The 26,102-nt window shown below is 41.4% G+C and overlaps 1 protein-coding gene across 1 annotated transcript in view; it reads left to right on the top strand.

Moving 5' to 3' along the window:
- dock1 (dedicator of cytokinesis 1) overlaps positions 1 to 26,102 on the top strand; it is a 742,670-nt gene that overhangs the window by 114,610 nt on the left and 601,958 nt on the right. The window contains exons 2-7 of the mRNA XM_060940282.1: positions 3,054 to 3,137; positions 3,640 to 3,680; positions 3,873 to 3,928; positions 18,709 to 18,805; positions 19,672 to 19,820; positions 24,040 to 24,175. Coding sequence (XP_060796265.1) covers positions 3,054 to 3,137; positions 3,640 to 3,680; positions 3,873 to 3,928; positions 18,709 to 18,805; positions 19,672 to 19,820; positions 24,040 to 24,175 — 563 coding nt within the window. The remainder of the gene's footprint in view (positions 1 to 3,053; positions 3,138 to 3,639; positions 3,681 to 3,872; positions 3,929 to 18,708; positions 18,806 to 19,671; positions 19,821 to 24,039; positions 24,176 to 26,102) is intronic.

Below are 26,102 nucleotides of genomic sequence, written 5' to 3'. Positions count from 1 at the left end.
TACAGTATTTTTTTAATGTTAACATTTAATTTCTTTATTTTTAAGCCATTTTTGGTCTACAGCATTTCTTTACATGTTCCTAAGGCTTTTTGTACAGTACTGTATGTTGGTTGAACACTAAAGCCCAGTCTGAAATCACTCTCTTACTCACTTTACTGTGTAAACTAAAATGCTATTAGAACTGCTCCAGTTTCTGGTATATTTGACATTTGAAACGGTATGAGATCATTTCACAAGTTAGGGTCGTTAACGTTACTGCATATTTCACCACTTTTTTTCACTCTGCTTCGAAATGCACCTGTAAGAGTTCGCTCTTTTGTCCACCCTTTAATTCGGCAGCTTATGGGCATGACGTAAGTCTATCACTAACAGTCCAAGAGCTCCACAAGTGACTTGCCACACCGCCTCGAATTATCTAGCTATGTTTGGGAAGACGCCGTGGATTCAGTATTTGCTGAGCGAGCTAGTAACATTAGCTTGCCAAGACCAAATGTGTCGAGAAGCAAAGCTCTCTGAGTGAGATATGGTCATATTTTACTTTTAGGGCAAGTGATGGTGGATAGGTGGAGTCCCCTTTGTGCAGATGCCTTCTTAGGTCATATGATATGGGAGGAGGCAAAACATCTAACCTGATAAAATCTCTGATAGATGTACATCCCAGTTTGTACAAAGAATTCCATGAATGAAAGGTGCACATGATGATGACATAAATAAGATTGTCTAAATGACAGGTACTGAACTTTGTCCATGGTTAGTTTATTCACAGTATTTCCCGTCCTGAATCTCACTAACAGACGAGCCTGCATGTAGCATTAGTTTAGCCAGTCTAACGATACATGGGGCGAGCTGGCAGCCAGACACCGTCATGATGGCGCTCAGGTAGTTGTTTATTTTCTTAATACATTTTAGTTTTAAAACGCATCACTTTTTGCTACGTTTACACCTGGCGTCCACACTGCTCCAATTTTTGAGGCCCTAACACGGAGACTTGTAGAAATGCTATTGGTTCACTTTTAGTTTGAAAACTCGGAGCATTGTTTTAAGCCTCGGTCACAACCGGCTGTATGTGCTCCTACGGCCGGTCTACGTGCAAGAAACGCATGGAGGGCGCGCGTGTGACGTGCTGAATTTCGAGCCGTAGACTGGCCGCAGACCGGCCGCAGAGGTTCTTTGTCATGTCAAACAAACTCTACGGGCGCTTATGTTTTTTTCAGGTTGCAAGACAAACTTACGGCCAACGTGCGTCTTTCTCCACGAACAAAAAACGCAGCGATTTGGGAAACGTCAAAAATCGCACGGCCAAAAAATCGTACGTCCGGTTGTGACCTAGGCTTTAGTGTAGATGGGTGAAAACTGAGACATTTGGAAACGATGGCACCTATATCTTCTTCCTGGTTGAGTCTTATCAGTCTCAACATAACCATCCCTGATTCATCACATTCCTATCACGTGACCCTTTCGGTATCAGTTGTTCATGCCGGCATGTGGGTACCCAGTGGACGTGAATGATCACGTGATGTGCGTTAGTGTGGATAGAGATTATTTCTGATTCGGAGCTAAAACGCTTATCTGGACAGAGATTTCTTTTTTCGTTTTAAAACTAAAATCTGTTCGTGTTGACGGAGCCTTAGCTTACTCAGCAGTCTATTCCTGAGTGAATTAATGAATGAAAGAATAACGAGGCTAATGATATAACCTGTCATCCACAGACAGACAGACAAGCAGGAAGTCGAAGTGTGCACTCATTTAAGGCAGTGTTTAAACAGTACAACTTGAAATATTTATAAATTTCTTCAGTTTGCATGAATACTTGCTTACTTATTGACTGACTTGTTTCATTGGTATTGAACGAGTACGATTACCATTCTGTTATGCCAGGTACTGTACTGAAGCAACCCTAAATGCTGTTTATATTGTTCTATATTAAATGACATTACAGGCATTTAGCAGACGCTTTGATCCCGAATCATGTACAGCGGAACCCTGGCACATCCACAGCAGTCCCACTGGAGCAGTTGGGGGATAGGTGCCTTGCTCAAGGGCACTTCAGCCATTCCTGCTGGTCCAGGAAATTGAACCAGCAACCTTTCGGTTCCAAAGCTGTTTCTCTAACCTTTAGGCCATGGTGGTCCCCCCTCTCAAAAATAAATAAATAAATGTTTATTTAAAAGAAAAGGGGGGAAATTTATATAGCTAGCTAGCCAGCCAGCCAATAAAATTTGTCCAAAACCAAGCATAAATAAAGTATAGGTAGGTGCATGATTAAAGCAATTCACAGACATTTAAGGGTGTGTTTGGATATTTTATGAGATTAGCTTGCTATAACCGTTGAGTTGGCCTAGTGATTAACGTGTCCACCTCTCGATCGGGAGATCATGAGTTCTACTCACGGCCGGGTCATACCAAAGACCATCATAAAAATGGTGCCTACTGCCATCTGGCAAGGCACGCTGCAATACAGATGCGATTGGGGAGTCAAACTCTCGTGGGTACCGGAGGACACGCCCCCCACTGTAACCCTAGCTATGCAATATAGACGAGAGGCCGAGGGCTACGAAACGGAGATCGGCGCCGCCAAACGCGCCATGTATGGTGCAGGAAGGACTTTGGCTTGCTATAGGATTTGGGCATAAATAACTTGGTTAATCTAATTAACAATCACATTCTAAAAGTATCAGTGCAAAGCAGAAATTAAAAAAAAAAAGAATGGTCACACAGAGTTGTCAACTTTGTGCTGCTGTTTTTCCATCCAGTATGCCATTGTTGTCCTGTCTAATTATCATGCACTGTCCTGAGGGTCCCGAGTATTTATTGTACATTTTGTTACTACACTGTTGTGTATTTGCACTTTATGCAGTCCTAATATATCTTTCTACTTCATAACATGTACCATGATCTGGATGAAACGAGGAATTATGATTAAAATCCCACTTTATTTAGTTAAATCGGAATGTTCTACCTGCCTTCTTGGTGATGTTCTACTGTAGTGTTGTGGTGCAGTGTACCTGATGCGTCCCTAATTTTATTCTTCTCTATCTGTATCTGTCTTTTAGCGATTTATAACTACGATGCTCGCAGTGAGGAGGAGCTTTCACTGCAGATCGGAGACACAGTGCACATACTGGAGACGTATGAAGGTGGGTTTTACGTACGCATGCGTGCGTTTTCTCCATATGCCTGTGATGGATTCTCTCAGGTTTGACACCAGTGGCATTCTGGGAAAATGGAGGCATATTTCATTGTCAACGAGAGTAATGCCTTCACTCTGTCGGAGCATGTGAGATTGGAGTCGGTCGTATTCCATGAGCAATCGGCATATTTTCCAAAGTTGGACTTGTGTTTTTTTTTTTTTTTAAATGACCCCTCAGTCGTATTAAAATTTTTGTCAAACACGGTCTCCGGAGCACATACAATTTGTAAAAAAAAAAAATCATTAGTATTGAATGTTTTGTTCAGAACCTGAGAGATCATGTCACGCGGTGATTTATTAAACACACCCCCCCCGGATACGGGGAAATACGAGCGCTCGCTTGCGCATAGGAATAGGAGTTTGCGTGCCGGTAATGAGATGCATATTGTCAGCTTAATGCAATCACAGCTGTTTACAATATCAGTAATGTATTACATCTTGTCTCGCAGGCTGGTACAGGGGACACCGGCTGAGGAGGCGCTCAAAAAAGGTGAGCTGATTTATGAGGAGGTCTGCGCCTCAGAGATGAGTTATTAGTTTAGGCAAAGAACTCGAGTTTCAGTCAGGTGCCTCTGGATGTCATGAGTTATTTTGGACCTCATGTTTAATTTTGATTTTTGGTTTTGTTCGGTTCGACTGAAACGGTTTAGACATAATCCAGGAATGTATTTTATCCTTGCAGGGCATATTTCCTGCTTGTTACATCCATCTGAAAGAGGCCACAGTTGAAGGCAGCGGGTAAGTCAAGTGACACCCCCCCCCCCCCCCCCCCCCCCCCCCAAAAAAAAAAAAAATCAAACACTCCTCTGACACTTTTTTTTTTTTTTTTTTGGTTTGTTCATATTTTTCATTATGTGAGGCTTTAATTAGTGGAAATAGTAATTTTTTACTTGGAGTATAAAAGTTGAAAGATCTGTATGGTTTTCACGAATGTAGAATACAGAGCATTGTCTTGTGTCTCAGATGTATGTGGTATGTATATTTTCCAAGTTTTGTCATCGTTGCCCAGGCCAACCTTGTCTTATTGACCTACTTTCACGTTACCCATAATGCTTTGCGCCTTGGCGGGTAACCAAAATATAGACCAGGGGTCACCAAACTTTTTTTCTCCAGGGGCCACATTGTCGTTCCTGACTGTGATGGGGGCCCGGGGTCGGGTCAGCTGTATCACATAGAATTGTATGACCCAGACAAATATGACCACCAGCAGGCCTCATTGTGTAGTAGAGATTACTAGCCTGGCACAGCCATCCCTACTATTATATCCACACTACTAGATCAACACTTGATTCCTGGCACATATTTGTTTATCTTTACTAGTGGTTTGCAAAAGTAGTAATCAAGTCTTCACACTTTGTTTCAATTTGAAATACCACTGATATTCCATTTATTTATTTTCTAATAAAAATAATATCAAAGCTGTCAAGGTAAGAAACATCTGCCTATTTGAGGTGATTGACACTGGCAAAGGTGAGTGGAAAATTATAAATTGTAGGTAGGCCTGTTGATATTATTAATATAAATAATAATTGTATGCAGCACTTAATAAAGGTCAAATAAATAGGCCTATAAAATAAATACATTTAAAAAAAAACAGTGAAATTATAATAATATGAGCAATAGATCACAGCAGTTGTGCTGTGTCCTGCACGTCATTGCTCTCATCCATGGCCAAAGCAAAAAACTCGAATTCTGACGCTTTCTCATTCAGCTGGTCATACACGTTGTCCCCCAAATCTTCGGTTCGCCTGGTCATAGTAGGTGCGGAGAGACTCACCGCGTTGAGCGCATCCTTCTTGTCGGGACACACCTCCTCGGCCACAGCAAGCATGCATACTTTAACAAAGTCCCCATCAGTAAACGGCTTTCCATGGGTAGCTAGTAGGTGAGCTACCTTATAGCCAGCTCGGACAGCAGCCTGGTTGATCTGGGTTTGGCGAAGGAATACATTCTGTTGTGCAGCCAGTCTGCATTTCATCCTCCGAATCCTGTCTTCTCTTGTTTGCCCTTGCAAACTAGCATACTCTTTGTGGCGGGTTTCATAGTGACGACGCAGATTATATTCTTTGAAAACCGACACACTTTCTTCACAAGATAAACTGCACGGTCCTTACACTGAACGAAAAAATAATCGGTGGTCCACTGTTCTTTAAAAACTCTGCACTCTCTGTCAGCTTTTCGTTGACCGCTAGCCATTTTGCTGTCCTGAACACTGACAGTTCTCTGCGCATGCGCTGCCTGTCACTGCTTGATCGCGAGCATATGACGAAAATGCGGAAAATATGAATAGTTAATTTTATAACTAAATATCAATTTTAATTGATAAAATCAACAAAATACAAGATGCAGACATGTTATTATTTGCCAAAAAGCAATTTAAAAAAATAGGCCATGACCACTTTTGGGGATCGCCTCATAGGGCCGGTTCAAGTGATGGGGGGCAGAGGGGCTGGGGGTCGGTCAAAGGGGGGTGGCGGGCCGGATCTGGCCCGCGGGCCGTAGTTTGGTGACCCCTGATATAGACAAACTAAAACAGCACGGCGTCGCACCCTGACAGTAATCTTTCAAATTTAATTCTCCCTAAAACCTTCAAAGACGTGTCAAAACTAACGAAACCAAAGCTTAAAGAAATCTGCAAAGCCTTTTCTGTGGACTTCCAGAAATCAATCGGTAAAAAAGCGCTTGTAAATATCGCATCGAACGCTTTGAACATCTCTGCTTCGGGTGGCAGTGAGTCAGCAGCCGCTTTCGTCTGTCAACACGGGTGTTCTGGTAATTACCGACCTGCAGAAGGTAAAAGATCGGCAGAAGAGCTGAGAAAGATCGACACTGATCATTAGGGCTGTAACGATATGCAAATCGAAATCGCGATACGCAGAGCCACGATCCATATCGCGATACAAGAAGGCAGAATCGCGGTACACCCTTTCAAACTTCTCCTCAGCCCAAAAACAGAGGCGCTTCCAAACTTCAATTTATGAATACTTTACTTTTTATTTAAATTACATTTTAAACTTACTTAAATTACTTTTTTTTTTTTTTAATATCTATTAGTAAGTCGTTTTTTCGCCGACCTGCGACAATCTTCTGCGAGTCACGCAACGTCCACACTCGCCACTGGCAGAGCATTCATTTCTTTTAAGCGGTCGCCATTCTGGTTGCGACGCGGGGAGCGAATCTGTAAACAAGCAGCTCATTGGCTGGCTAGGTGTGCCACAAGCCAATCACAATCACTTGACCGGAAAGGCATGCAGTGTTGCCAGATTGGGCAGGTTTAGGTGCTTTTTGGCTGGTTTTGAACATATTTTGGGGTGGAAAACGTTAGCAATATCTGGCAACACTGAAGGCATGTCTGCTTGGGCGGAAGCCTTCTGCGGCAGTTACATTTTGACACGCGAGCAATGTTTCACCATAAAAATTCCGTAATTTCCATCTGTTTTCCGCGATCACAGAAAATCATCGGCCCTATGAGAGTGAGACAGTGAGAGAGCCCCCCCCCCCCCCCCCCCCCCAAAAAAAAAAAAAAAAAAATCTTAACGGATTTACACGATTTGGAAAAATGACTTTTTCAGAACCGAAAAAAACAGAGCTTCCAGCTCAACAGTATTATTTTGAGAAATAAAACAATCTTTGGATATACATTTGTTCATTTTTGCATACATATTACTCATTCTCTGCAGTGGTCTGAATTATTTGTTATTAAATAGTTAATGTAAGTAAGTAAATGTTAATAAGTCAAATTTACTACTTTTAAAAAATTTTTTTTAAAAATCGTGGGCGTATCGAATCGTGGGTCAAAAATCGCGATACGAATCGAATCGTGAGTTGGGTGTATCGTTACAGCCCTACTGATCATAGAAGAATCCACAGTGAAATGGTTTTTGCTGGGTGCTGGTTACGACGAGAAAGGTTGTAAGAAAATACAAAACGCTTCGTGCACGGGAACACAAGCAAGGAATTCACTCCGTCGAGTCAGTACTGTAAACACAGCAGAACTGTCAGATTTATTTTTTAAGTTGATTTTGATTTCCTTCACTCTGATTTTCCTCGAGCTCGTACGCTACCAGATTACAACAATCTTTGGGCTGTTAGAGGAAGCTGTTAGGACGACAGGGTCAAATACTACATTCCATCTCCCTACAGAAACACTAAAAGGGGAAGGACATGTAAGCTTACTGACACTGCATCGTTTGAGCTTTGTTTTGGGATTTGTTGTGTTTCATTCACAATAAAGACGTCCTTTTCGGTTCTTTGACTCGTCCTTGTTTTTCGGTTTTCGCACTTTTCATGACTAAACACACAGACAGAGGGGTTGTCGGCTTCGTGACTTGGATCATCAGACTTTACTCCACCACTGAAGTGTGTAGAACACAGTCGCGTGTTGCCTGTCGGTGTAAAAATTGGACGGTGAATTCTGTCTAACCCACACTTTTCGACGCTTAGCCTCTTTAGGTATTCTATAAAACTTTAAATCAGGAAAAGTCGTTCTTCCCCGTGTGAATGTGAAGAAATGACTGAGGTTATCTGACTTGGTAAACAAAAATAGCACCTGGTTACCCCCTGAGGCGCAAAGCATTATGGGTAATGTGAAAGTAGTCAATGGTATGGACTTTATTTTGATGGCTGCGTTTTTAACCCTATACTCTAGGATTAAGCGTGAGTGTTATTGATTCCCCCCCCCCTTCCTTACAATTTACCACTGAAAATAATCACACTCCAGTCATGTCCATAAGTATTTGCACAGTGACTATTTTCATGTTGCTGCCTCTGTACAACACCAAAATGAATTTGAAATGGAGAAATCAATATATGATTGAAGTGTAGATTTTCAGCTTTAACTCAAAGGGTTTGACAAAAGTATTGCATGAATTCTTTGGGAATAATATATAGTCCTTTTTATATATGGTAATGTATAGTTCTTTTTATAGATAGATAGATAGATAGATAGATAGATAGATAGATAGATAGATAGTCCTTTTATATATCGTAATGTATAGTCCTTTTTATATATAGTAATATATCGTCCTTTTTATATATAGTAATATATAATGTATGGTCCTTTTTATATATAGTAATATACAGTGGGTACCGAAAGTATTCAGACCCCTTTAAATTTTTCACTCTTTGTTTCATTGCAGCCATTTGCTAAAATAAAAAAAGTTCATTTTATTTCTCATTAATGTACATTCAGCACCCCATCTTGACAGAAAAAAACAGAAATGTAGAAATTTTTGCAAATTTATTAAAAAAGAAAAACTGAAATATCACATGGTCATAAGTATTCAGATCCTTTGCTGTGACACTCATATTTAACTCACATGATGTCCATTTCTTCTGATCCTCCTTGAGATGGTTCTACTCCTTCATTGGAGTCCAGCTGTGTTTTAATTAAACTGATTGGACTTGATTAGGAAAGGCATGCACCTGTCTATATAAGACCTTACAGCTCACAGTGCATGTCAGAGCAAATGACAATCATGAGGTCGAAGGAACTGCCCAAGGAGCTCAGAGACAGATTTGTGGCAAGGCACAGATCTGGCCAAGGTTACAAAAGAATTTGTGCAGCACTCAAGGTTCCTAAGAGCACAGTGGCCTCCATAATCCTTAAATGGAAGAAGTTTGGGACGACCAGAACTCTTCCTGGACCTGGCCGTCCAGCTGATTGCTCAAACTGAGCAATCGTGGGAGAAGAGCCTTGGTGAGAGAGGTAAAGAAGAACCCAAAGATCACTGTGGCTGAGCTCCAGAGATGCAGTAGGGAGATGGGAGAAAGTTCCACAAAGTCAACTATCATTGCAACCCTCCACCAGTCGGGGCTTTATGGCAGAGTGGCCCGACGGAAGCCTCTCCTCCGTGCAAGACATATGAAAGCCTGCAGAGTTTGCCAAAAAACACATGAAGGACTCCCAGACTATGAGAAATAAGATTCTTTGGTCTGATGAGACAAAGATTGAACTTTTTGCCGTTAATTCTAAGCGGTATGTGTGGAGAAAACCAGGCACTGCTCATCACCTGCCCAATACAATCCCAACAGTGAAACATGGTGGTGGCAGCATCATGCTATGGGGTGTTTTTCAGCTGCAGGGACAGGACGACTGGTTGCAATTGAAGGAAAGATGAATGCGGCCAAGTACAGAGATATCCTGGAAGAAAACCTCTTCCAGAGTGTTCAGGACCTCAGACTGGGCGGAAGGTTCACCGTCCAACAAGACAATGACCCTAAGCACACAGCTAAAATAACAAAGGAGTGGCTTCGGAACAACTCTGTGACCATTCTTGACTGGCCCAGCCAGAGCCCTGACCTAAACCCAATTGAGCATCTCTGGAGAGACCTGAAAATGGCTGTCCACCAACGTTCACCATCCAACCTGACGGAACTGGAGAGGCTCTGCAAGGAAGAATGGCAGAGGATCCCCAAATCCAGGTGTGAAAAACTTGTTGCATCATTCCCAAGAAGACTCATGGCTGTACTAGCTCAAAAGGTGCTTCTACTCAATACTGAGCAAAGGGTCTGAATACTTATGACCATGTGATATTTCAGTTTTTCTTTTTTAATAAATTTGCAAAAATTTCTACATTTTGTTTTTTTCAGTCAAGATGGGGTGCTGAGTGTACATTAATGAGAAATAAAATAAACTTTTTTGATTTTAGCAAATGGCTGCAATGAAAGAGTGAAAAATTTAAAGGGGTCTGAATACTTTCCGTACCCACTGTATAGTCCTTTTTATATATGGTAATACAACCCCGATTCCAAAAAAGTTGGGACAAAGTACAAATTGGAAATAAAAACGGAATGCAACAATTTACAAATCTCAAAAACTGATATTGTATTCACAATAGAACATAGACAACATATCAAATGTCGAAAGTGAGACATTTTGAAATTTCATGCCAAATATTGGCTCATTTGAAATTTCATGACAGCAACACATCTCAAAAAAGTTGGGACAGGGGCAATAAGAGGCTGGAAAAGTTAAAGGTACAAAAAAGGAACCGCTGGAGGACCAAATTGCAACTCATTAGGTCAATTGGCAATAGGTCATTAACATGACTGGGTATAAAAAGAGCATCTTGGAGTGGCAGCGGCTCTCAGAAGTAAAGATGGGAAGAGGATCGCCAATCCCCCTAATTCTGCGCCGACAAATAGTGGAGCAATATCAGAAAGGAGTTCGACAGTGTAAAATTGCAAAGAGTTTGAACATATCATCATCTACAGTGCATAATATCATCAAAAGATTCAGAGAATCTGGAAGAATCTCTGCTTAAGGGTCAAGGCCGGAAAACCATACTGGGTGCCCGTGATCTTCGGGCCCTTAGACGGCACTGCATCACATACAGGCATGCTTCTGTATTGGAAATCACAAAATGGGCTCAGGAATATTTCCAGAGAACATTATCTGTGAACACAATTCACCGTGCCATCCGCCGTTGCCAGCTAAAACTCTATAGTTCAAAGAAGAAGCCGTATCTAAACATGATCCAGAAGTGCAGACGTCTTCTCTGGGCCAAAGCTCATTTAAAATGGACTGTGGCAAAGTGGAAAACTGTTCTGTGGTCAGACGAATCAAAATTTGAAGTTCTTTATGGAAATCAGGGACGCCGTGTCATTCGGACTAAAGAGGAGAAGGACAACCCAAGTTGTTATCAGCGCTCAGTTCAGAAGCCTGCATCTCTGATGGTATGGGGTTGCATTAGTGCGTGTGTCATGGGCAGCTTACACATCTGGAAAGACACCATCAAAAAACATTTGGCGCATCATAAAACGGAAGATACGACAAAAAAGACCTAAGACAGTTGAGCAACTAGAATCCTACATTCGACAAGAATGGGTTAACATTCCTATCCCTAAACTTGAGCAACTTGTCTCCTCAGTCCCCAGACGTTTACAGACTGTTGTAAAGAGAAAAGGGGATGTCTCACAGTGGTAAACATGGCCTTGTCCCAACGTTTTTGAGATGTGGTGTTGTCATGAAATTTAAAATCACCTAATTTTTCTCTTTAAATGATACATTTTCTCAGTTTAAACATTTGATATGTCATCTATGTTCTATTCTGAATAAAATATGGAATTTTGAAACTTCATCATTGCATTCCGTTTTTATTTACAATTTGTACTTTGTCCCAACTTTTTTAGAATCGGGGTTGTATATAATATTTAGTCCTTTATATATAGTAATATATAATCCTTTTATATATAGTAATATATAATATTTAGTCTTTTTAGACATGTAGTCCTTTTATACTTTTATATAGTCTCTGCATTTTCACAGACTCTAAAGTAATTGGACAATTGAATGATAAGCAGTTTCATGGCCAGGTGTGGCCTGTTTTACTTGTTATTTCATGACAAATTAAGGAGATGAAATGTCTTGAGTTGATTTCAAGTCTTGAAATTGCATTTGGGAGCCATTCCTGGGAACTCTTAGAATGTTGCCCAAAAACTTGTCCATGCAAGTGAGAAGAAAGCAATTATTCGACTGAAAAACAAACAAACAAACAAACAAACAAACCCAAAACAGACCTATCGGAGAGATAGCAGAAACTTTAGGAGTGGCCAAATCAACAATTTGGTGCATTCTAAAAATGACTGAATACACTTGTGAGCTCAGCAACACCAAAAAGCCTGGAAGACCATGGAGAACAACTAAAGTGGATGGATGATTGTAGAATTTTATTTTTTCCCTAGTGATGAAAAGCTACTTCATAACATCTAGCCATGTCAAGAACATACTCAAGAAAGTAGGCCTGTTGTTACCAAAGTCTACGATCAAGAGACACCTGGAATGTAAATACAGAGGGTTTACCTCAAGATGCAAACCACTGATAACACTCAAGAGCAGAAAGGCCAGATTAGACTTGGCTAGAAAGTCCAAATGGTTCTGGAACAAGATTCTTTGCACAGATGAAACCAAGATTAATTTGTACCGGAAAGATGGGAAGAGAAGAGTAATGGAGAAGGAAAGGAAGGTCTCATGAACCAAAGCATACCACATCTCTTAAATATGGTGGACATGGGCATGCATGGCTGCCAATGGAACTAGGTCACTGCTGTTTTGATGATGTGAATACTTATAGAAGTAGTAGAGTTGATTCTGAAGTGTATCGAGCGATACTTTCTACTCAGATTCAGTCAAATGCTGCAAAAACCTGATAGGATGGCGCCTCGCAGTACAGATGGCTAATGACCAGTGTTGGGCATGTTACTTTCAAAAAGTAATTAGTTATAGTTGCTAGTTACTTTTCCCAAAAAGTAACTGAGTTAGTAACGGAGTTACTTTGTCATAAAAGTAACTAATTACCAGGGAAAGTAATTATTCCGTTACATTTTGTTCCCCCTCAAAAAAAAAATCAGATTCAATTAGTGTAATCATAATAAAAGTGAATGTTAAATGTGTTTAATGACTGAAATGGACACTTAACAGAACCAATTAGTAACGTTATCTACACTATATTAATATTTTTGTGGGACATTGTAAGATAAGACATCTATCAAATGTAATATATTTTTGTAGTTATTAAAATTGTTACTAATTACTGGCCACTGACGAGGACAAACGCTTTGTTCCTCGACATAATGTACATTGCACGTAAACACACTTGCCTTTTATTTCAAGTAATGAAAAGTAATGGCTGTATTTCCAATGTGAAAGCGCAGTGCTGGGCTGACCGCTCGCCATCGCTGGGTCTTCCGATTGAAAGAGCGCGCAGTAGTGCAGTAGGCGTGGCCTACCTATGTATGTTGTCCAAATCTGCTCTGATTGGCTTACTGTGCCGTTGTCTCGTGTCTCCCCGCCCCACACAAAAGCAGAGTAAAGAAAGGCTGAACGAGCAGCGTGCCAGATGAGAACAGCTTTAATAAAGTAACGCATAGTATTTTACAACCCCGATTCCAAAAAAGTTGGGACAAAGTACAAATTGTAAATAAAAACGGAATGCAATAATTTACGAATCTCAAAAACTGATATTGTATTCACAATAGAACATAGACAACATATCAAATGTCGAAAGTGAGACATTTTGAAATTTCATGCCAAATATTGGCTCATTTGAAATTTCATGACAGCAACACATCTCAAAAAAGTTGGGACAGGGGCAATAAGAGGCTGGAAAAGTTAAAGGTACAAAAAAGGAACAGCTGGAGGACCAAATTGCAACTCATTAGGTCAACTGGCAATAGGTCATTAACATGACTGGGTATAAAAAGAGCATCTTGGAGTGGCAGCGGCTCTCAGAAGTAAAGATGGGAAGAGGATCACCGATCCCCCTAATTCTGCGCCGACAAATAGTGGAGCAATATCAGAAAGGAGTTCGACAGTGTAAAATTGCAAAGAGTTTGAACATATCATCATCTACAGTGCATAATATCATCAAAAGATTCAGAGAATCTGGAAGAATCTCTGTGCGTAAGGGTCAAGGCCAGAAAACCATACTGGGTGCCCGTGATCTTCGGGCCCTTAGACGGCACTGCATCACATACAGGCATGCTTCTGTATTGGAAATCACAAAATGGGCTCAGGAATATTTCCAGAGAACATTATTTGTGAACACAATTCACCGTGCCATCCACCGTTGCCAGCTAAAACTCTATAGTTCAAAGAAGCCGTATCTAAACATGATCCAGAAGCGCAGACGTCTTCTCTGGGCCAAGGCTTATTTAAAATGGACTGTGGCAAAGTGGAAAACTGTTCTGTGGTCAGACGAATCAAAATTTGAAGTTCTTTATGGAAATCAGGGATGCCGTGTCATTCGGACTAAAAAGGAGAAGGACGACCCGAGTTGTTATCAGTGCTCAGTTCAGAAGCCTGCATCTCTGATGGTATGGGGTTGCATTAGTGCGTGTGGCATGGGCAGCTTACACATCTGGAAAGACACCATCAATGCTGAAAGGTATATCCAGGTTCTAGAGCAACATATGCTCCCATCCAGACGTCGTCTTTTTCAGGGAAGACCTTGCATTTTCCAACATGACAATGCCAAACCACATACTGCATCAATTACAGCATCATGGCTGTGTAGAAGAAGGGTCCGGGTACTGAACTGGCCAGCCTGCAGTCCAGATCTTTCACCCATTTGGCGCATCATAAAACGGAAGATACGACAAAAAAGACGTAAGACAGTTGAGCAACTAGAATCCTACATTAGACAAGAATGGGTTAACATTCCTATCCCTAAACTTGAGCAACTTGTCTCCTCAGTCCCCAGACGTTTACAGACTGTTGTAAAGAGAAAAGGGGATGTCTCACAGTGGGAAACATGGCCTTGTCCCAGCTTTTTTGAGATGTGTTGTTATGAAATTTTAAATCACCTATTTTTTCTCTTTAAATGATGCATTTTCTCAGTTTAAACATTTGATATGTCATCTATGTTCTATTCTGAGTAAAATATGGAATTTTGGAACTTCATCATTGCATTCCGTTTTTATTTACAATTTGTACTTTGTCCCAACTTTTTTGGAATCGGGGTTGTATTGTAAGTAACGGGAACGGCGTTATAACGATGTAAAAAGTAATTAGTTAGATTACTCGTTACTAAAAAAAGTAGCGCCGTTAGTAACTCCGTTTATTTCTAACGCCGTTATTCCCATCACTGCAAATGACCCAAAACATACTGGGAAAGCAGCTCAAGGGCTTCTTAAAACAAAGACGTAATGTTCTTAAATGGCCAGGTCAGTCAGTTGACCTCAATTCAGTTGAGCGTGAATAATCCAGAACTGATTGACCAAAAATAACACAAGAAAACAAACACTTTTACAGTTTCCGAGTTAAGGAATAAGCATGCGAGGTTAGGAATAGGCTACTGCAGCCTTGCACATGAAGGAGAGTCTGATTCTGCACACCACATCCAAAAAAAAATCTTCGGATTGTAAGATGGAATAGTCTTTGTTGGGCATTTTATGCCGTCCTAGTTCCTATTAGTATAAATGAAAATTAAAAGTTAATGTAAATGTGCAGCATGAGTAAACCTACACTGTAACACACACGTGAGTTGGAATTCAGCACATCACTGACACCGGAGAGCGGAAAAAAAAATAAAACAAAACACAGAGGGTTTAATTCCATAATTGAGAAAAGCGTGCGAGTCTGAGGAGAAGGGGCGGAGTTTTCCAGGCAATGTCACTTAATGTCTGAGAGTTCAAAACACCTGCATAAATCATTCCAGATTAACATGTCAGATGGCTCATCTCCTGTTATATTGGGGAGAAAACGACAGCCCTCTTTTGGCGGATTGAGTGATTTTTGGTGAACGCGTTCGAACATACGGCGGTGTTAAATTGCAGAGTTCCTACGCAAAATGCACGAACGTTGGCAGTGCTGGTAATGTAATTGGAATAAACCACCAGATATCGTAGCAGTGCAATATTGTGTCGATCGTTGCATCACTGAAGCCTATCTAGGATTATGGTTAAAAGTTCATATCTGGGACAATTTCTGTGCTGAAACATCTACTGTTTGAGAAAATCCGCATCCTTGATCCACATCTGTCATTGAGTTGTCATTACTTTAAAGGAACAGTCCACCGTATTTCCATAATGAAATATGCTCTTATCTGAATTGAGACGAGCTGCTCCGTACCTATCCGAGCTTTGCGCGACCTCCCAGTCAGTCAGACACAGTCAGAAGCGCTGTCACTCCTGTTAGCAATGTAGCTAGGCTCAGTATGGCCAACGGTATTTTTTGGGGCTGTAGTTAGATGCGACCAAACTCTTCCGCGTTTTTCCTGTTTACATAGGTTTATATGACCAGTGACATGAAACAAGTTCAGTTACACAAATTGAAACGTAGCGATTTTCTATGCTATGGAAAGTGCGCACTATAATGACAGGCGTACTAACACCTTCTGCGCGCTTCGACAGCGCATTGATATCTGAGCTCCGTATCAATGCGCTGCCGAAGCGCGCAGAAGGTGTTAGTACGCCTGTCATTATAGTGCGGACTTTCCATAGCATAGAAAATCGCTACGTTTCAATTTGTGTAACTGAACTTGTTTCATGTCACTGGTCATATAAACCTATGTAAACAGGAAAAACGTGGAAGAGTTTGGTCGCATCTAACTACAGCCCCAAAAAATACCGTTGGCCATACTGAGCCTAGCTACATTGCTAACAGGAGTGACAGCGCTTCTGACTGTGTCTGACTGACTGGGAGGTCGCGCAAAGCTCGGATAGGTACGGAGCAGCTCGTCTCAATTCAGATAAGAGCATATTTCATTATGGAAATACGGTGGACTGTTCCTTTAAATGATACTCGCTGTCTGAGACTAGAAGTGTGATGCTTAGAGTTTGATAGTTCTGCCCTGGAAGTTGTTCACACTAACCCACTCGCACATCATCTCATTGTTATACTGATGCGCGAAGATAGGTTTATCTTTGAGTGGTGAATATATTCACGAGTGAAAATATTTTCACCACAAGAAGATAAACTTCATATTGTCATGCCACTGTGTAATGTTCTTTATATTATTTGGACACATCCACCAAAAAAAAAAAAAAAAAGCTCCAAACCTACATACAAAAAAAATGCAAGTTAATCAAAAGAATTTTAATTTTGAGTCGGTTCACCATTTTGACAACGTACATCAAGTCAGCGGGAAATTACTGGGAGTGACATCATCGGAATGAAATATTCCATCCACATTCACTGGATATGAGCAATCACGCGCTCTGATTGGCTACTCTACTACCAGGATATCAGCTCATATACTGTGAGTAGAGCAAAACAAAATGGCGGCGCGTGTTGCTGAACCAACAATGGATGAGATGAAAAACTCTACTCGAAAACAAAACTCCAAAAAATACAAAAAAAAAGGCAACAAAATATGGAATGAAAATATTTGATGGGAAGAACGTTTTTATTTTATTACATTTTTCTAAAGAATTGTTATTGCATTTTTCACAAATTGCTACCGTCATTTCACCAGTTTGTTTACATTCTTCATCTTTAATTATTAAAATTACGCATGTATGCAATTTTTCACGTGTACACTAAGCGGAAATGATTTTGTCGGACGTTTTGAATAAAGTTTTATTTACTGAATTTGCAAAAAATAAAAATGCTCCGTTTCTCAAAATCCAGTGAATGTGGACAGAATAAAACTGTTAATTCACTCAATCTCGTCGTACGCAGTTTATAGCCGTCTCGGTGCTACGCGTCTCGTTGGCTATCTGCTCATGTACGACTTGATTTAATGGAATAATTAATTATTCTATCCACATTCACTGGATATGAACAATCTTGCGCTCTGATTGGCTATTCTACTACTAGCATATCAGCTGATATACCGTGAGTAGAGAAAAACAAAATAGCGGAGCACATCAAGCCAGATATATCAGTTTATCAAGTCTTTAAAAGAAATAGAAATAGCTGAAAGAAGGTAGTTTTTTTTTTCCCCCCCTTCCCCTCCCTAATATCGCCTGTTCCACACTCCAGCCCAGTCGATGGCAGTAACTCACCTTTTAAGTTGATTTGCCAACCGCTAGAAAAACCCTAAAGAAGAAAAACAAAATGGCGGAGCGTGTTGCTTAACCAACTGAGGATGAAATAAAAGCTCTACTCGAAAACAAAACCCCAAAAAATACAAAATAAAAGCAACAAAATATGGAATTAAAGTATTTCATGGTAAGAATGTATCTTTTTTTTTTTTCGCCCAGAATTATTATTATAGTATTTTTCACAAATTGCTCCTGTCATTTCGCCGGTTTGTTTAGATTCTAAGCGGAAATGATTTTGTCGGACGTTTTGTATAAAGTTTTTATTTATCAAATTTGCAAAATATAAAAATGCTCTGTTTCTCCAAATCCAGTGAATGTGGATAGAGTAAGACAGTTATATTCCACTCAGTCTCATCGTACACGGCTTATAGCTATCAGCTCCTGTATGACTCGATTTTGTGGAATAACTGAAATGTGTCACTCAGATCCGCTATGTATTTCGTAAGAAAAATGCGAGGTTTTCAAAATGAGAAGATATCTTCAAGCCAACGTGTGATGCTCATTTTATTATGTAGAAAGATTCACAAACAGAGTACCCAAATTTATCAAAATTCATTGATTTCTTCAAGAGTGACCTATAGAGAAATATGTCACAGTTTTGGTTCTCTGAGATATATACACGAGAGAGAGAATATTTGGAGCTTCAAGCTTTGAATTTGGTGGTGCTGCAGCTTGGCGAGTGAGTAATGGGCATGCTGATTGAGAGCAGGTTTCAGAACATGACTGAAAAGATCTCAATGTGCTGTGCAGAGGTGGTCAGGATTGATAATGGAGAGAGCACTTTTCTTTCTTCAGTCAAGATGGATGGAGGACATGAGCCGAGCATATTCTGTGGAGAGGCTTCTCATAGCCTGACCACCTGCAAATTTAAAGCACATGTTGATTTTGGGGGGGAAAAAAATGGGATTTTGTGCTTATATATGTGAACAGCATACTTCAGCAAATCTGATGTCCTCCAGTCTGATGAAGTATCATGCTATTGTTCTGTCTTATTTATCTTTATTCCCTAATAATACTGTCCATTGTGTTAGACCAAAGGAGACGGTCATTCCCACAGAGCTGCCTCTGGTGCATGAGGTCACCACCACTCTGCGAGAATGGGCTTCCATCTGGAGGGATTTGTATGTGGTGAGTAAAAGTCTTTTAGATCCTCAGTAAGTGAACACAGTGAAGTTCTGAAGTAGTGGCTGATGCTCGCAAACCTCATTAAAACGTATTAGCGTTTAACTCCTAACGTACTTTTCTGATTTCCCTGCAGTTGCTGAATAATTAAGTGCCTAATATAGCACTTGGTCTAGTCATATTTTGCATGTTTTTATATTATGGGCCAACTGTGCGCACAAACGCGTGAAGCCACTAGACATTAAATCAAGCTCTTGAAGTCATGATGTACGAGTGGAATATAAGCTATTTTATCATGTTTTTAATGCACTGTGTTTACAGTTTCACTGTTAAATTCTCACGAAGCACGCATAACTCGGCTCCGAATAAAAAGCCATTTAAGATTTGGATGGACGGTTAAAGATGAATTTTGCTTGGGTCGTTCAGAAATTGAGCTAAATATGCGTGATGGATGAGCCTTACTGTGGATAAATGATTCTTGTCCATTGATGCTTCTGATAAAATAATGAAATGGCCTTCTCGTCATTTTCTCTGCTTGTAATTTTTAATGCTACTCTTAATGTTTCTTCAGCCTGTAGCAGTATAAAATTTTAGGCCCGTTAATATAACCAGATCTTAGAAGTAATTGAATTCTGAACGTAATTACTGAAACATTGTGACGGCCCTAATACGCAGCGCCCTGCGTCATTGTCGGCATGTAAGTCATTTTAATTTAATTTATTTTTTTTGGAAAGTTCATGTGTAGTTAGTTCACCATGGTGATTCTGATTAAAATTCACACTCCTGCTGTGTCAGAGTGAACATGGCAGCTTAATTAGCTCTCATTGCACTGGATGCACAGACTAAGCTGTGTGTGTGTGTGTGTGTTACAGGGTGACAAGCGTGAGATGTTTAATACTGTTCGTGACATGATCTATGACCTCATCGAATGGCGATCACAGATTTTGTCAGGAACTCTTCCACAGGACGAGCTCTCTGAACTCAAGCAGAAAGTCACCTCCAAGATCGACTATGGCAACAAGTACATGCTCTCAGCTTCTGTATCCTGCTTTATTCTAAGTAGATTTAGCGTGCTTAGTGTTTTAGCGATCCTGCGTCGACACGGTAAAGGAGATTTTTGAATATTTGTTGCCACTGTGCAACAGGATTTGGCATTAAAGTTGGCTTATAGTCATTATCTATACTGTATATACTCTTAAAGCCTGAGTATGCTTCATATAGAGACGATGTTGAGCTAGCTCTACATTATTTCAGTGCAAACAAACGGCATGCGGAGGATTCGCTCACCGTGTTGGGCATGTCAGATCCCAAACTTTGCAAATGTCATGCAACCAGGGATGTGATTTTTGGTTCTTATTTAAAAAAAAAAAAAAGCCGTGCCTGACCTGATTGATTCCAGGCATCAAGTAAGTTTCACTAGCGTGCTAAACTTTTCATGTACCACCCCGTGTCTCATTTCTCTCTTCACTTCCTTTTTGTGAATTCTTGGGTTTCACGTGACGTCACATTCACCTCATGAGTCATTCAGAACTTTAGCTGGTGGTCTATTAAAGCTCAGTTGACAAAGCGTTTGTACGGAGAAGGTGCATTGCTCGCATGAAAAATGCTTTACGCTTGCGTTGTTTTAGGTTGTTCGAATCGATCAAACCGTGAAACTGATAAAAGTTTCTTCAGGGTTCGCCGTGAACTAATAAAAAAAAGGGTGAACGAACGCAGGATTTCACAAAAAGACGTCGAGAAAGGTGGTTTTTGAACCTCTCGGTGAAATCGAAGGGAGCAGAGTCGAAGCGTGCTCGAGTTTGGAGTGATCACTTGGTGGAAGGTTTGAATTTCCTTCTCGGCTACGTCCTTAGTGTTTTCCAAGTGCTTTTCTTGCTATGTGTCGTTATTTTACGGTACTTTTTTTAGTCACGAAGCACTAAAGTCCCCAGCTGTTTCTTTGTTTACTCCTCACAAAGTCCATATGCGTGAAGGTCGCAACAAAATTCTTCCCCAGCCGTACAGTTACAATGCGCCGTGATCACTTCTCCGTCTTGTTTAACTAAGATCCAGGTCTTCAGAGGGGTTTCTGATGATCTTTGTGAATGATTTAGCTGAGAGATAAGAGACAACACAAGTGAGAATCAAGACAACTGTTTGTTTACGCTTCAACTTGCAGCGCGAATTAAAAGATTAAAAAAAAAATCCTTACACAGGCAAAAACAATACAGGATTCATTCGGCAGTGACTTGATCCCGAGGTCCTTTACCCAGCCACATACAAAAAAGTTGTAAGCCTCCATACTCTTCCACGCTTTTATTTGTTTTGCGGTGTAGAAGGACGTCTGCAACACCAGATAGTTCGAGATGTCGGGGAACTCGACTGAAGGGTAGTTTTCGAGATCATATGACAAATCCTTCTTTCCCAGACTGTAGGGGTCGATTCCATTGCACATAGCAATCTTCTGAATGTATCTAAAGCCAGCAGTGGCTTCTAGATTACGAGCGTACTCCAAGTTATCGCTAGTTGTTTGTTTGCACTACGGCAGCTGTTTTGGTTTGCTAGACCACCAGCTGTTTTACCGGAAGTGAAATTGCGAAGAAAAGTCACGTGACTGAAACCCAAGCATATAGATCAAAATGAGCAGTTCAGTTGTTTTAATAGCGCCACCTGCAGTACTGGAGCGCTTCTGCAGAGTAATTCAAGCTTGCAAGTTTGTCTAGGTGGGTTCTCCTCACGGAATGATGTCTCGGACGTCGTCTCGGGATTAATACGTTGAAAGCTTTAGGGAATTTCACTTAGAGTATAATGCAAAACAAAACTATGAAAGAATGTTCAGGTTCCACCCTGCCTCTGAGGCGTTTCTGTAATTTGTAACCTGGAAGTTAAATGTACAGTAAAGAAGCTGAGAATCCTCTTTAACATGCTTATGGTTTAGTTTATAAAGCTAATTTTTATTTATTTAAAGATGCTGATTGCAAAGTCATCTGAAATATTTTATCATGCGTGGCATTTTCTTACATCTCGCAAGACCAGTATCGTGCGGACGAGACGTGGTCATTTCGTTGTCCTGACGGTCGCTTTTCTCCGTTTTGGGACCGAATAGCCTCCGTCTTGAGGTGAACAGTACGGCCCTACAGAAACAGCCGAAAGTGAGGCGCTTTAACTAATGAGCATAATTATGGAACTATTATCACACAAAGATGGCGATATGCGGAGAATATCGACTGCAGGAATGTAATTTGTGGTTGACGTTTGCAAATAGACCCGTGAAACAAAAGACGAATATATCTTTTCTCCGTTACTGCTTTTGTGTTATTTCTTTCTGTGCAAGATCAAAGCTTTAGGTGTACAACTCCATATGCGCTACCTTGGAGTCGAGCCCATGCATTCTAAGGCTAAGATAGCTACGTGCTAGCTAGAATGATTGTTATCTGTCCAGAAAAATGACACGTCATCTAGCCTTGCTCTATCTTGCGGTTGCACTCACTAGGCAGGCTTTCCTTTTCTTTTCCGCTGGCGGGAGAGCCGAGTCCGCCACGTTGGCCCATGCAACATGCTGTTTTGGTTAAAAGTAGGTCAAACACGCCCCATGGTAGTCGCGTGATTTTGTTGCTTTGGCAATCTCTGGAATCGTAAAACGTGGGATGCGTTTTATCTCGGCAAAAGATGTACACAGAGGATAGACAGTATGTGCAGCAGCGAAACATCTCAAAACTTCAGCAGCAATAGAAATTGAACAATTTGCCCAAAATTAAACTTTGCGGTCAGAACCTTTAATTATTTAATAACACAGATTAATACTGTGAAGCAAAGATGAAATTGCACCGTTCATTTATTTTAAAAAAGTCAATAACTGTTACGTCTGGTTTTTGCATTTGAGCGCTGTGAATATTTATAGTATTTCCGAGCAGTAAGTGGAGCTTACCTGTACACCTGGTGATGGGTTCGGGTATTAAACAGGGAATGCGAACCAGGTAAAAATATCGTGTTTGAATAAATTTGTTGAGACAATACTGTTTTTGAGGAGAGCATGAAAGAGACACACAGTCTGCTCCTCTATTTATTTCAAGGTGTCTTTAAAAATAGGTGGCCAGGTGGCTTATAATCCCACGATCCAGCGTCATTTCAGAAGAGGACAGGGTTCCTTTGGAGGCCGGTTCCTCTCAAGGGTTCTCCTCATGATTTCTCAGGGAGTTTTTCCTTTGTCACTGTCGTCTCTGGGTTACTCGTTGCAGGTTTAAATCTATATCAGCATTTCTGTTCAGCTGATTTGTGACATGTCTATTAAATACAAATGAATGGAACTTGAACTTGAGGAGGGACTTTGCCTCCGAAGCGGCTTTCTGAAACTCTGATGGCGTAGTACACTTTAATACCGAGGAGGAAACAGGGCACTATTGAAACGAATTGCACGTTTAAAGGAACAGTCCACCGTACTTCCATAATGAAATATGCTCTTATCTGAATTGAGACGAGCTGCTCCGTACCTCTCTGAGCTTTGCGCGACCTCCCAGTCAGTCAGACGCGCTGTCACTCCTGTTAGCAATGTAGCTAGGCTCAGTATGGCCAATGGTATTTTTTGGGGCTGTAGTTAGATGCGACCAAACTCTTCCGCGTTTTTCCTGTTTACATAGGTTTATATGACCAGTGACATGAAACAAGTTCAGTTACACAAATTGAAACGTGGTGATTTTCTATGCTATGGAAAGTGCGCACTATAACGACAGGCGTACTAACACCTTCTGTGCGCTTCGGCAGCGCACTGATACGGAGCTCAGATATCAATGCGCTGTCGAAGCATGCAGAAGGTGTTAGTATGCCTGTCATTATAGTGCGGACTTTCCATAGCATAGAAAATCGCTACGTTTCAATTTGTGTAACTGAACTTGTTTCATGTCACTGGTCATATAAACCTATGTAAACAGGAAAAACGTGGAAGAGTTTGGTCGCATCTAACTACAGCCCCAAAAAATACCATTGGCCATACTGAGCCTAGCTACATTGCTAACTGGAGTGACAGCGCGTCTGACTGACTGGGAGGTCGCGCAAAGCTTGGAGAGGTACGGAGCAGCTCGTCTCAATTCAGATAAGAGCATATTTCATTATGGAAGTACGGTGGACTGTTCCTTTAAAGTACTTGGAATATGCGTTTGGTGTATTGGTTATTGCGTTAATCATCACACCTAGACAGTGAGATGGCTGTTATACTGTCTGTGTTCGCCTTCTTGACTTTTACCCTGTTCTACTCTGCTCGCCAGGGTTTTGGATCTGGATCTGGTGGTGAGAGATAAGGATGGGAACATTTTGGATCCAGACCTCACCAGCACCATCAGCCTGTTCCGAGCACACGAGGCTGCATCCAGACAGATTGAAGAACGCATTCAGGAGGAGAAGGTAAAAAAGGGGTTAAAAAACGAGCAAGTTGCACGGTCATGGATGTGATTTTTGCCTTTGGCATTATCCAGATTTAGAGCTTGTACTCAATTGACGATGAGAGTGAAGCTTTGGACGGTTGCACCACTTAGATCCCCTGATATTGTACTTTATATTTATTATACCCCCGCTCCAAAGGAGGCGGGGTATACTGGTTTACCTCCGTCCGTCTGTATCTCTGTATTTCCGTCTGTCCGAAACACCCTTTTTCACAGCAACCACAAATCATAGCCACTTGGTCCCGAGCTTCAGCTTGGGGTTCTAGACCGTGTATACCGTTTTCAGGTCTGTCGCACGTCGACTTCCTGTTTACCGACTGAATGTATTTACGAAACACACAGCGTGGATTTACAAAATTTTCATAACACTTTTCTCAGCAACTACAAATCATGACTGCTTGATATTTGGTACTGAGCTCCAGCTTGGGGTTCTATGCCGTGTGTACCGTTGTCAGGTCTGTCGCACATCGACTTCCTGTTTACCGACTGAATGTATTTACGGAATATGTAGTGTGGATTTTGACGCTATTTCAAGAAGTAAAATGCTATTTCAAAATGACAGTTTAGCAGAATGCTATTTGAAATGCCTGGGGAGAGAGACTGCTCTTGTTTCAGGGTTCATTATTTGTTGAAGTCAGCGTTCATAATAAGTGTCCTATTCCTTAGATTGCATTCTGATATACGCAAGAGTGGGGGATACGTAAGTGAGCAGGAGCTCACAGTTGATCTTGCTTTTTATAAGTTTTTGTTATTAGTTTGTTTTAAAATTACACTACAACTACTTGGTTGATTTTCCATCAGTATTCCTGTTTATGCTTTTTTAATTTTCTCAATTAAGTTTAATTTTAATGAATATTTCGATGACTGTCCACCCACCTGTATTATGAAATGAGCTTCATCTCCTTAAAATGTCAGTTTCAGTACCATTTACGTTTTCTTAATTATTGCTTATTTGAATGTCCGATTGACAGTTTGGACCTTTGCGTTGTTTTATTTAAATAATAATAATTACAGATTACAGACCCCTCCTAGAACTGCCACCTTATTGTGGTGGAGGGGTTTGTGTGCTTGAATGATCCTAGGAGCTATGTTGTCGGGGGCATTATGCCCCTGTTAGGGTTTCCCAAGGCAGACAGGTCCTAGGTGACAGGCCAGACCAAGAGCAGTTCACCAAAAAACCCCTATGGAGAAAAAATCCAGGACCGTGACGTCGCCCGGTAGGACGCAGCCGGGGCCCCACCCTGGAGCCAGGCCCGGGGTTGGGGCTCGTATGCGAGCGCTTGGTGGTCGGGCCTTTGCCCATGGGGCCCGGCCGGGCTCAGCCCGAAGAGGCGACGTGGGCCCGACCTCCTGTGGGTTCACCACCCACAGAGGTAGCAGTAGGGGTTTGGTGCAGTGTGGATTGGGTGGCAGTCGAAGGCAGGGGCCTCGACGACCTGACCCCCGGACACAGCGGCTGGCTGTTGGGACATGGAATGTCACTTCGCTGGGGGGGAAGGAGCCTGAGCTTGTGCGGGAGGTTGAGAGGTACCGGCTAGAGATAGTCGGGCTCACCTCCACGCACAGCTTGGGCTCTGGAACCCAGCTCCTCGAGAGGGGCTGGACTTTCCACTTCTCTGGAGTCGCCCATGGTGAGCGGCGGCGGGCTGGTGTGGGCTTCCTTATAGCTCCCCAGCTCAGCCGCCATGTGTTGGAGTTTACCCCAGTGAACGAGAGGGTCGCCTCTCTGCGCCTTCGGATTGGGGAGAGGGCTCTTGCTGTTGTTTGTGCCTACGGGCCAAATAGCAGTATAGAGTATCCGGCCTTCTTGGAGTCCCTGGGAGAGGTACTGAGGGGTGCTCAGACTGGGGACTCCATTGTGCTACTGGGGGACTTCAATGCTCACGTGG

The sequence above is a fragment of the Neoarius graeffei genome, chromosome 14 (assembly GCF_027579695.1).
Source record: "Neoarius graeffei isolate fNeoGra1 chromosome 14, fNeoGra1.pri, whole genome shotgun sequence".
NCBI lineage: Eukaryota > Metazoa > Chordata > Actinopteri > Siluriformes > Ariidae > Neoarius > Neoarius graeffei.
Note: the sequence above shows the minus strand (reverse complement) of the source record. Positions and strands in the feature narration are given on the sequence as shown.